Source organism: Humulus lupulus, chromosome 6, assembly GCF_963169125.1.
Source record: "Humulus lupulus chromosome 6, drHumLupu1.1, whole genome shotgun sequence".
NCBI classification, from domain to species: domain Eukaryota; kingdom Viridiplantae; phylum Streptophyta; class Magnoliopsida; order Rosales; family Cannabaceae; genus Humulus; species Humulus lupulus.
Genome location: NC_084798.1, coordinates 90,071,323 through 90,084,758, shown reverse-complemented (window position 1 = coordinate 90,084,758; position 13,436 = coordinate 90,071,323). Strand labels below are relative to the sequence as shown.

The 13,436-nt window shown below is 32.1% G+C and overlaps 1 protein-coding gene across 1 annotated transcript; it reads right to left on the bottom strand.

Moving 5' to 3' along the window:
• Positions 1-9,346: 9,346 nt before the first annotated feature.
• On the bottom strand, positions 9,347-13,019 carry LOC133782357 (uncharacterized). Its single transcript, XM_062221625.1, has 4 exons — positions 12,380-13,019; positions 10,397-10,846; positions 9,918-10,254; positions 9,347-9,814 (listed from the first exon to the last, which is right to left on the bottom strand). Exons 1-4 carry the CDS (start codon positions 12,794-12,796, stop codon positions 9,678-9,680), a joined length of 1,341 nt encoding a protein of 446 aa, XP_062077609.1. The 5' UTR covers positions 12,797-13,019; the 3' UTR covers positions 9,347-9,677.
• Positions 13,020-13,436: the final 417 nt, after the last annotated feature.

Here is a 13,436-nt window from a genome sequence, read left to right as displayed (position 1 = left end):
TATAACATAAATTAATAATAGAGATGAAGGTGGTAAAATAAGATTATTAAGGATTAGATTCCACAAAATATAAATTTAATAATATTTATAAGTACATTGATTCCCAAGTTTTAGTGATAGTTAAAATAAATCAAACTATCATTTTCTAAATAGATTTATAATTTTAAGCACAAATTATTTCTAAAAAGATAGGGTTTTTCTTCACTTTTCAAAATTATAATTTCAAAGCATTTAGTGTAAATCAATCTAATGAAATAACAAATAAATCAATGAACATTATTTATAAGGCAAAACATAATATTTTTGTTCTAAGCATGGATGTGTACAATTTAATGACACATCTTACACAAAGAATATTATGTTTTGCACTAATGAAGAACAAAGTTTAAATATGTGCTAACAATCCAAAATACATGATATTTAAGATGAAAGAAAATATTTGAAGAAGAAAATTCCATAAACTTTATTGCACAAAATGGGAAATCAACATGCAAAATAAATACTATTTAGTTACATAATGTTTCATCACCACCTTAATAATCTTAAAAAGATTAGAAACACATAACTAGAATAACAAATACAAACTAAAAATTACAAACATAAATAAGAAAATTTGGAGGAGAAACCCCCAAATTTTTCCTCTAAAAATACATAGAAAAAAATAAAAAGAAGAAGAAGAAGAAGAAGAAGAGAATTGAGAGGTTTTGAATGTGTAGAAATTATGGTATAGTAACCTCCCTCTCCAAAATATGGCCCCTCTAAATGGTCTTCAAAACTCCCTATTTATAGCCACAAATGAGGAATTAAAATAATCAATTCAAATTAATTAAATTGATTAAATTAATTTAATTAATTATAATGTGGTAAATAGGGGTAAATTATAGGGTATAATAATTATGTTTTTGGGTAAAATGTGTAGAAAGTGAGATAAAAAAATGGTATTTTTGTCATAGGGGACAAAGGTTACAAAAGCATTTTTTGCTTTTGTTGGGCTCCATAAAAATTGATGAAATGGCTGCTGGCTTTGGTGGAGAGGCGCAGGAAAGTGGTTCAGGTGGCTGTTTGGAGGAGCTTGCTGGGCTTGGGCCCAAATGAGGCTGGCAGGTGGCTTAGAGCAGGTGGTCTTGGCGTGATGTTTGGAGCATGGCTGGGGCAGCTTGCTATATGATGGAAGCAAAATGGTTGGCTGGAAGAGAGGAAGAAGGAATTGGAATATATGAGGAAAAAAATGGTCCTCACGTGGCTATGAATTGAGGGGCATGTGGAGGTGTGATTGATGAATGAATGGGAATGAACTTGCTACTTGGGCCTGGGCAGGTGGGCCTGAATTGCTTGGAAAAATGTCAATTCCCTTTGCTATTCTTCACAAAAATGCCAATTTTTTCATCATTTTCATTGCTTTTCAAGATCATAAATTCCCTACAAAATAAATATAAAATAAATCATAATACAATATTTTCAATTATAAAATAAATCAATTTAATTCTTTGAAAATATTAATTATAACTTAATTATATTTTACATTTAAGTTTAATAATACAACATTTTTTTACCACTAATAATTCAAATAATTAACTACAACATTTTACAACAAAATAATTATAAAAACACACAAAAGCATATAAAATTATGATAAGACTAATAAATTCAAAATTACTCAAAAACTTAATAAATTATTTAAAAACTCAAGAATTAAGCAACAATTAGCACATAAAAGATGGTAAAATAACTCTATTTTGTAGAGTTATCACACCCCCAAACTTAATATTTTGCTAGTCCTCGAGCAAAAGAAAAATTAAAAAACACAAACATTTTTTTTTTTTTTAAATTGGTGATATCAAATGTTTAACTCAAAAATTACATAATAGAAATAGTTCAAAGAAAACCACAAATAAAAGTAAAGCTTATGTAATTAATTAAAAAGTTAAAATTATTTTCAAAATAGATATTTAACACAAAAACATCAAATCATTATGTGAACATTTAGACAAGCTTATACAAACAAAAATATATTAAATCTCAATAGATAATCAAACAAATTCTAGGATTTTTCAAATTTTTTTTTTTTTTTTTTTTAGAGACTTAAAGAATTTAATGTTTAAATAAACTATATTCAAATATCACAAATTCAAATAGAATAGAAAAAAAATTACATATTATGAAAAATATATATTTAAACAAAACTAACTTAGAAATTAAAAGTAAAGGTTAATAATTATTTATATTTTTCTAAGAACTAAGAACAATTTCAATCAAAATTCTTATAATTAGAAAATGAAAATCACCAATATTTTTTTCTCAAACAAAACAAAGAAAATATATATATTTTTTTAACATTATATAACAAATGAAAATCACATAAAAATAAAAATAAAATTTTTTTTTTTGTTTTTTTGAATTTTACAACAAATGAAAAAAATATATATGCATAAACACAAAGAAAAACACATAAACACTAAGAAAAACACATACACACTACCCCCAAACTTAAATGAAACATTGTCCTCAATGTTTAATAAAATGGAAAAAATTAAGAATTACTCCCTTTGAGGTATGCTTCCTTGATTTGGCACTTTGTTTTCTTCTCTTCTTTTCTTTTTGGGCAAGAAGTTTCCTTCAAGCTTTTTGACAAACATGAAACAAAAACACACAACAAAAAGTGAAATATAAAATGAAACATTAAAGTATGGGTTGCCTCCCACAAAGCGCTTTAGTTTATAGTCTTTAGCTTGACTATAATTTTTTTTCTTTTAACCTACACCCAATTGATGGTGTAGAATTTCATTAGTAGGGTGAGTTATGATTTTGATGCAAATGCCATAAATAAGAATTAATAACATCACACCTACAAGAAAGTTAGAAATATGCAATTTTAATGGAATATCAATAAAATACGAAAATTGCATATCTATATTAGGCTCCTTTTCAGTTTGAGTAAATATACAAATTTGTTCAATTATGGGCTCTTGAAATATATTTATATCTTTTTCATTTTCCTTATGAGCCTCAAAAATGATTTTATCCAACTCTTTTGTTTCATTAGGGGGTTGGATGCATATTACAAGTTCTTCAACTACTTCATTCTCTTTTTCACTTTGAATTTGACTATTTGGATTGAGAATGAGTTGGTTGGGATAAACTTGTTTTTCCGACTCTATAACAGTTGCAAGGTGTCCTACTATTGTCTCAATTTTTGAGATTGACTGAGATTGGGCTAGTAAGATTTGGTAGGTTGATTGCATAAACTTTTGTAGGGTATCCTCTAAAGATGAGCTCGTTTCTTGTTCAATGGGATATGATAGGTCGGATTGGGCATGATTTTGATCGGGTATGTTGAATTCATGCTCTTGACTCATTGGAGATTGGGTATGGCTCCATGAAAAATTTGGATTATAGGTGGGGGCAAATGGGATATCAAATGATTCATGCATATCATACATATTATTAGTTTCTCCATAATTTAAATTTGAATGCTCATAATAGTTGTACTCCGAATTCCAACTATAATTAAAATGATCCATATAGAAGAAACTAAATGACAAACTAATTTTTTTTTTTTTTTTAAAGATGACAATTAAGGAAAAAAAAACAAGAAAATAAAATTAAGAGAATAAAAATAATGTTAAAAAATAATAAAAAGAAGAGCAAGATTTAAGTTTTTTTTTTTTTTCTTTTCAAGTATATATATATTTTTTCAAGTTTTCTTTTCAAGTATTTTTTTTTCACAATAATAAGATAAAAGATAAAGAGAAATAAGGAAAAATTAAATAAGACTATCCAAATTTAAGCAAGAGTAGGGAGGCATAGCATGCCATCAACCATAACAAAAATAAGGTAAAAATTAGGAGGCACAAGTGCCATCAACTAAAACATAAAATAAAAGATTAGGAGGCAAAATTGTCATCAACTAGTAACTTGCAAAAATAAAAGAAAATAAAAACCACAACAATATAAATAAAGAAAATTACAACAAAATTATAACAAAATTAGGAGGCACAAGTGCCATCAACTATAAAAATTAAAAAGATAGATAGGAGGCACAAGTGCCGTCAACTATAAAAATTAAAAGGATAGATAGGAGGCACAAGTGCCGTCAACTAAAAAAAAGACAATAAATATAAATATATAAGTATATTTTTTTTATGGGTGGTAGAACTGTCCCAAATTTCTTTTTATTTTTTTTGTTTTTTTTGTTTTTTTTATCGATATATATTTTTTTAGTTTTTTTTTTAAGTGCAAAAATTAAAATAACTAGTAGAAGAATTTACTAACCTTGAGATAATTTTCGTTTCTTTTCTCTTGCAACTCCCCGGCAACGGCGCCAAAAACTTGATGGACCCAAAACGGGTATGTTTTAAATATTTATACTCGCAAGCGCACGAATCGTATTTATAGAATAGTTTTTGTGTAAGCACGAGATCGAACCCAAAGGAGTTGTCTAAAATCGAAAAGAGAAACTATTTTAAACCAAAATTAATAAATTCTAACCTAGTTCCAAAGATTGATGAGAATTTGTAACAATAAAAATAAAATAAAAGATAATAATAAAGAAATTAAAGACAATATATATAACATAAATTAATAATAGAGATGAAGGTGGTAAAATAAGATTATTAAGGATTAGAATCCACAAAATATAAATTTAATAATATTTATAAGTACATTGATTCCCAAGTTTTAGTGATAGTTAAAATAAATCAAACTATCATTTTCTAAATAGATTTATAATTTTAAGCACAAATTATTTCTAAAAAGATAGGGTTTTTCTTCACTTTTCAAAATTATAATTTCAAAGCATTTAGTGTAAATCAATCTAATGAAATAACAAATAAATCAATGAACATTATTTATAAGGCAAAACATAATATTTTTGTTCTAAGCATGGATGTGTACAATTTAATGACACATCTTACACAAAGAATATTATGTTTTGCACTAATGAAGAACAAAGTTTAAATATGTGCTAACAATCCAAAATACATGATATTTAAGATGAAAGAAAATATTTGAAGAAGAAAATTCCATAAACTTTATTGCACAAAATGGGAAATCAACATACAAAATAAATACTATTTAGTTACATAATGTTTCATCATCACCTTAATAATCTTAAAAAGATTAGAAACACATAACTAGAATAACAAATACAAACTAAAAATTACAAACATAAATAAGAAAATTTGGAGGAGAAACCCCCAAATTTTTCCTCTAAAAATACATAGAAAAAAATAAAAAGAAGAAGAAGAAGAAGAAGAGAATTGAGAGGTTTTGAATGTGTAGAAATTATGGTATAGTAACCTCCCTCTCCAAAATATGGCCCCTCTAAATGGTCTTCAAAACTCCCTATTTATAGCCACAAATGAGGAATTAAAATAATCAATTCAAATTAATTAAATTGATTAAATTAATTTAATTAATTATAATGTGGTAAATATGGGTAAATTATAGGGTATAATAATTATGTTTTTGGGTAAAATGTGTAGAAAGTGAGATAAAAAAATGGTATTTTTGTCATAGGGGACAAAGGTTACAAAAGCATTTTTTGCTTTTGTTGGGCTCCATAAAAATTGATGAAATGGCTGCTGGCTTTGGTGGAGAGGCGCAGGAAAGTGGTTCAGGTGGCTGTTTGGAGGAGCTTGCTGGGCTTGGGCCCAAATGAGGCTGGCAGGTGGCTTAGAGCAAGTGGTCTTGGCGTGATGTTTGGAGCATGGCTGGGGCAGCTTGCTATATGATGGAAGCAAAATGGTTGGCTGGAAGAGAGGAAGAAGGAATTGGAATATATGAGGAAAAAAATGGTCCTCACGTGGCTATGCATTGAGGGGCATGTGGAGGTGTGATTGATGAAGGAATGAGAATGGACTTGCTACTTGGGCCTGGGCAGGTGGGCCTGAATTGCTTGGAAAAATGTCAATTCCCTTTGCTATTCTTCACAAAAATGCCAATTTTTTCATCATTTTCATTGCTTTTCAAGACCATAAATTCCTTACAAAATAAATATAAAATAAATCATAATACAATATTTTCAATTATAAAATAAATCAATTTAATTCTTTGAAAATATTAATTATAACTTAATTATATTTTACATTTAAGTTTAATAATACAACATTTTTTTACCACTAATAATTCAAATAATTAACTACAACATTTTACAACAAAATAATTATAAAAACACACAAAAGCATATAAACTTATGATAAGACTAATAAATTCAAAATTACTCAAAAACTTAATAAATTATTTAAAAACTCAAGAATTAAGCAACAATTAGCACATAAAAGATGGTAAAATAACTCTATTTTGTAGAGTTATCAGGAAGCGACCTGGAAGCTGGAGGCAGATATGCGAGCTTAGTTTCCCGAGCTGTTCAGGTAAAATTTTGAGGACGAAATTTCTAAAAGGAGGGGATAGTTGTAACGTCCCAGAATTTCCTAATAAGGCTTAGGGCCTTGATTAGGAGGCCAGGATGGCAATATGTGTAATTATGTGTTTAATGGTTATATTAATTGTTATTATGTGAATTATGTGATATATGTGAGAGACCACATTATTATGTGGGTTTATTTGGGTTACTCGGCACGAGTCGATCCTAGTGAGCAATTAGCAAAAAAGGTCACAACGGGAATAAATACCCAGCTCGGGGTGAGCCTAGGGGTATTTTGGTAAATTAGTACATTACCGAGGATTATTGGGTAGTGGATATTTATTTGGTGTTTATTTAAGATAGCTGAGATTTATTTAAGGAAATGTTGAGAAATGGTGGCAAATGACTATTCTGTCCATATGGGCATTAGAGGGAAAGCTTTGGACTTAAGGGCATTTAAGTCTTTTGTGGAATTTGTCTATACTTAGCCAAAATAGGAAATTGAAGAAACAAAGGAAAATAGAGGAAACACTTCCCCTTTCCCTCTCTTACCTGTATGTCTCTCTACTACCATGGGATTTTGCCATTTTGAAAGAGGAAAGCTTGGAGTTTGGAAGCTTGGGACTAGGAATTTGTGTAGCAACAACCTAAGGTCGTTCATAACAACAGAGGTAACAATTTAAACCTTCGAATCTTTGAGTTTTTTATGTTCTTGGTGTGTTCTTAAGTGTGAGGGTTTGATTAAGGATATTGGGGATATGTTGGAGTTTTTGGGATAAACTTGGGTAGGTTTTGGTTCCTATGATGAGTAGAGTGGATTTCTATGGTTAGTTCTGGGTTTGGAGATCTCGAGGGACGGATTATTGGAGCTTTGGCTCGGGAAATTCGATGAAAGAAACCCAGAAAATCACATTTCTAGTATCAACGCTGCAGCGCTAGGTTGGGAGCGCTACAGCGCTAGGCTGCGAATTTGGGGGCTAGAGTCTCTGACTCTAGCGCTGTAGCGCTACTCAGCTTTCACAACTTGATTTTTTGGGTACTTTTTAGGGTTTTTGCTCAGGGGCTTGGGGGACAATTTCACCACCTCGTTTGGTGGAATTAGAGGTCCCGAGGGCGCGGGATTGGGCTTTGGATTTTAAAACTCATCAAAGTACCATTTATGGATTGTGACTAGGTGTTCGCTAGGGCTCAGAACGGGATCATGCTCGAGGGTCGTTCTTGTGTACGCTTACTTGGACCTGAGGTAAGAAAACTACACCCAATACATGTTATATGTGATTAGGGCTTGGCTCGACTATTATATGTTATTATGAATAGGGCTTGGGCCCAGGATGTTTATGCTAGGATATTGTTTCACATGTTTGCTGATAAATGCTTAAGTGTTTTAGGATCATTGCATGAACTCTATGGTTAGGGAATGTGGCCCCGTTAAATGGATATGTTTAGTGTTGTGGAAAATGGTTATTAAGTGGTATTAGACAATTAACGTTTATGTGTGCTTAGTTGTTGGGATGTGCCTATCCACATCTGTTTTCTATATTGAGGTATGTAATCCTGGATCAGGGCTTGACATATGAGTCAAGGACGTCAATAGCGCATTGCACGCTGGTCGAAAGGCTTAGGCCTAAACAAGTAACGTACTATTACGTTGGTCGCCTTTAAGGTTGACATTGAACCAATGGGGTAGGGCTAGGTCTATGGCTAGTGAGACAGAGCTAAGGGCGAGGGCCCCAGGTGACTCTATGGTCACGTAGCTAAGGCATAGGCCCCGGAATTGGCTCTAAGGCCATCAATTTAGGGCAGCAACCTCGTAATTGGTCCAATGACCACTTGTTTGTATTGAATAATAGTATTTATGGATTAATGTGCTGAATTTGTAAAAGGGATGTCTGGATGTTTATATTCTTTGTTTATGCATATGTTGAGTTTTCTTGTTATGCCTCGGTTCACGGGTGCTTTGTGGTGCAGGTAAGGGCAACGAAAAGCTTGATCAGCCATGAGTTGGAAAGTTTAGGTGGCGGCGTGTACATATGCGGCTGCTCGACCACCACGACTGAGGTTATCTCAGAGGAACTAGGTTATAGCCCTGTTTTGCCGCTTAGGTCGGCTGATGTAACTTTTGATGTGTATAATTACTTTTTTTAAAAGTTTAGTTGTAATATTTTGGGATCCTATGTTTATATAAAACTTTTGAAATAAAAGTCAACGACTCTTTGACTAAATTTTTTAACCCTAACCTTTGTCACTAATCTTAGTTACACATTTTAAACCAAATGGACTGATTAGCAGGTCTGACACAATTTTAATTACACAGTGTATCGGTCCTGAATTAGGAGGGCGTTCCATATATGATTTTGTGTCACGGTATATACATTTTAATAGTAGTATATAATTTTGTTAGCACAATATATATTTTTGAGTAATAATTTTGTAAGTTTTGTTAATATATTATTTTTTAACTCAGTATATGTATTTTGGGGCATGGTATATTATTCAACAACCCATAAAAAAAAAATCAAAATAACTTTAAAATAAAAACTAATTAAACAAAAATAATATATATATGCTATAATACTAAAATATATAGAATAAAATAGTAATTTGCTAAATGACATATTTGGTAATATGTAAAATATAATTAGACTATTTTATTATAAAATTAAAAATATTGATATTTACTTAATTTCACACACAATTAATGTCATTTCACCGAGCCCCAAAATATTATTTGTTTTTGTAATAAAAATATATATGTGATATGAGACCGTATTTTTCAAATAAAAAAAATTACTTAAAATTTGTAGAGATTGAATAGCTAATTATTTTTTTGACAAAAAAAAAAGTTTAGTATTTTGTTTTTTTAAAAAAAAAAAAAGTCTAAGTTATTAAAGAAATTATCGTTTGCTGTGAGGATAAAGTAGTTTTATTATTTATAAGATAAGAACAACGCATATTGCCTAAGCTATATTTCCCACAACCCAGTTAAAAAATATATATAACCTCTAAGCAGAAAAGAATTTACCAATAAAATGTACAAAATCCCTATTGTACATTATGATGTCACCCAAGTGAATGACAAGACAATAGAGGATAGACATAAGACGGAAAGAAAGAATGAAAGAAAAAACGACACTATACGCGATAGTATAAGGGGACCCAAACGACATTTATAGCTCTGCCGCACCAATCTTCCTGGCAACCTTAATCTGAAGTGGCCAATCTCAAAACATTCGTTTCTTTCTCAGTACCATTATTGGAGAAGACCAAAGATATCTTGGAGTGGCTATGTACGTACGGCTTGTTATTAAGCTTTTTACAATGCATTAATGGTCTTTCCAAGTAACCATAGTACCAAAGCAAGTTCAACTCCAAATATGCTGTGTAACGTTGTTCTGTCCAATGTGAATCCAAATACTGTAACACCAGCTCTATTGTTCTCAAAGTATGTCACTGCAAATTTAAAAAAGAAAACAAAAGATTATATTAATCTGATCATGGAACTTGTGAAATTGCTTATAAAGTCATATGATAATTAATGTTGGTGTTAACTTACCAAGAGCTTGTCTCTTTTGAAATGAAATTGTACTATAAGCATATGCTGGGATAAATTTGGTGTTGTCCAACTCATCTTCTTCACCTTCAGCTTCATCCTCCTCAGTACCGTCTGATTGATCATCTGCTGCTGCAGCAGCAGCAGCAGCATCAAACATATCACGGGCAGCAGCTGCGGCGGCCTGGGCCATAGGGGTGTTAGCATCGTCGAAGGAATCTAATGTGGCGCAGACATGCCACTTGGCAGCAAGGCATGTCACTGCCTGTGCCTTGTGTGTGATCTTGGTAGCACTGCGCAGTAGGATGAGGACTGCAGTAACGAGAGTCATGGAGCATAGCTACATCCAACAAAAAAAGTAATCATTTAATGATGATAACTAGATACTACTGTAACATTTAGATTAATTCATATCAAAGTGTTAAAAACAGTATTTGTGTAGGTTGTTAAAACATGTATGGACGTGATGTTAAGAGGCTTACAGCAAGTTCACCAGCTCTGAAAATATTAAGCTCGGATTTGGCCTTGGTGGTGATTAGAAGTGAAGAGAATTGGCTACCAGTGACCAAGATCAGGGCCATCAAAATGAAGCCTCGGAAACGGTGGCTTATGATCCGTAGATGTTTTCGGATTCGAAGATGCTCCGAGAGAACAGAGCCCACATCAGAGTCAACATGGAAGAGAGTGGCAAAGTCTTGGATGCGTAGGATTTGGAGATGACATATGAGACGGAAGAGAACGCAGACGAGGAAGATGACTGTGGTTCGATAGAGCCAGGAGAAGACCTCCATTATGCATGCTACGGTATCACTAACCACAACGTGACCAAGGAAAGGGATTTGTGAAGCTCCTGAGGTGTACCACCATATCTTGTATCCAGTCTCTGCTACCAAGCACGGTACCACAAATATTCCAAGAATCGTTAGTGATCTCTGCCATGAACAAGTGAAAATTGGGGTAAGTATTTAACTTCCAAAACGGATCAAATTTCAAGTGTTTTACTAGAAATACATATAACTGCCTGCGCCTAGCACATCAATCCATATTTTCTAGTAGTTGATACATATTTTCTGTTGGGAAAAATGTACATAATTTTTTGTCCTTTTTAGACAATAGTGACAATTTATATTCGTTTCGTATTAGATATTGTGATATCACTAAACTAAGACTTGTCTAGATGGACTGTGTTAGGAGTCCATACAAAGCTCTCTTAGTAGACACAAAATTAAGAGTAACGATATGGGCAGACAAAATGTGCACCAAAACATATCATTACTCAGAAAATTATAACAATAATTTTTTTTTCTTCCTCGTTTTATGGATCTCAACAGAGAGTTAATTAATCATTATCTAGGTTCTTTCTACCCTTTACATAGTTTTACTTTAATAATTTTTCCCTCTTTTTCTTTGATAGTGGTAGGCAGTCTTTCTTTCCAACCTTGTAGTAAATGATATGAAGTAACGAAAAATCAAAGAAAAATATCTACATTCCAATTACTTAGATTACAAGAGTTTTAGAGATGAAGCCAACGCTAAGAATGACCTGTCATATGCTCATATTTAATTAATTAGTAAATTAAATGTGGATTATACAGAACAACCATAATTAATGGATGCCTCCGCCACACAATGAGTTGTGACTACTGTTCAACTTTATAATGTAATAGCTTTGTTTTTACTTTAAGAGAGAGTACTGAACCATGCCTTGTAACAGTGAAAAGTTATTCATACAGAAGGCGTGATATGATATGAGGGAGAAAAAAATAAAAATAAAAAATAAAATAATAATAATAAAACAGCTCTAGACCGATTTTGTCACAGTCACAGTCACAATAACATTTTATTTTTCAGTATAGTTATTCATACAAAAGGCGTGATATGATATGAGGGAGTAAAAAATAAAAAATAAAATAATAATAATAAAACAGCTCTAGACCGATTTTGTCACAGTCACCGTCACAATCACAGTCACAATAACATTTTATTTTTCAGTATAGTTATTTATTATGAGCCACATATCAATATAATAAAAGGAGGGTTTTTGTGTGGTGGAAAATAGAGTTCTGTTCCATAAAGCTTATAAATTTGGGACCTTTATATAACACCATTACTCTCGTGTTGTATTGCACATAATTCAAATCAAAATTTAGTTTTGCTATAGTATATAAACTATAATGAAATAAAGTCAAACTTTAGTTGATGCAATTGGCATAAACTGTCTGGATCATCAAACAAGTTGATAAATTTTGATTGAAAGCAGCACTAACTCTCCCATTTGGAGAAACAATCATGAATATCATAACATATTCTTCTAAGTCATCCAAACTAAAACGGATCTAAATAAGAAAAATGTATTGATAATTCGGCATAAGTAATGTATATTTCCAAATAAAGAAATCATTTTTTCAAACACCATCAAAAACCAACATACCAAAAAAATAAAATTAATTAAAGAAAAAACTCACATTGAGTTGGGCTGTGTATCCTCTGCGGACGGTCTCACTATCATCCCAAAGCTTATCAAAGAACAAGAACCTTCGAAGCCCATACTTCCTATAAAAATTGGAGAGACACACAAAGGACAGCGTTGCGACGCTGCTCAACGACATCTGAACGACGCTGTCGTATGGCCTATCGTGCTTGCTGTCGCAGGTGGAACAAGCGAGGACAAAATGGGAAATGGCAGGAACCACAATCGTGAAGAGAAGGAACACAGACCACGAAAGGCTAGCCGTCCAGATGGTTGACTGATCGACGCACATCCACCGTAGATACGATCGGAAGCTCTGCAGCTCATCCTGCGCGTGCGAAACGCACCGCTCGAACTTCCTTCTGTTTCGCTCCACTACGAACGGCTCCCTATTGCTGTTGCTGTCCGCCATGACAAAACGACGGTGATGTGATGTGTTTGGGGTCGTTTTGATGATCCTAGGACGAGAGATTTTTATGAGATTCTCATCAACATGGAGCAGAGGCTTTTATTGTGTGAAATTTATACAGGAACAGGAAGCAATTCTATGATTTTTTTTCTTAAAGGGCACTGCCCAATCAGTGAATGAGAAGTGGTGATTTGGTTTTTTTCTTTTAAGAAACAAACAAATTATGGGTTAAGTATTCACAGGAACTGTTCCAGCCGCGTTCAACTATAAATAGTAAAATACATAAAATTAGATAATTTTCCCTTTTGTTTTTTTTTTGATTTTATTCATTTTGTTATGCTGTAAGATTTAAAATTTTCAATAATAATTAATTTGAGATCTCTGAAATTAAAAATGATCAAAAACAGCTGGTGGCGGGGCCTCCTCATTCGACGTGTATAGTAGGGGCGCTGATTACGCAAGTAACCAATGTGACAGTGCCACATGGGAATCCCATTTGGGATGTCAATAATTAATTCATTTTTGACTTTGTTTCTTTTGAAACAAACAAAAGGAATACTCTTACTTACACCTGTACGAGGTACACTTGTTCGTGAATGATTTGAATTCTCATCCCTTTACACCTTCTTAATTTACTTTTATA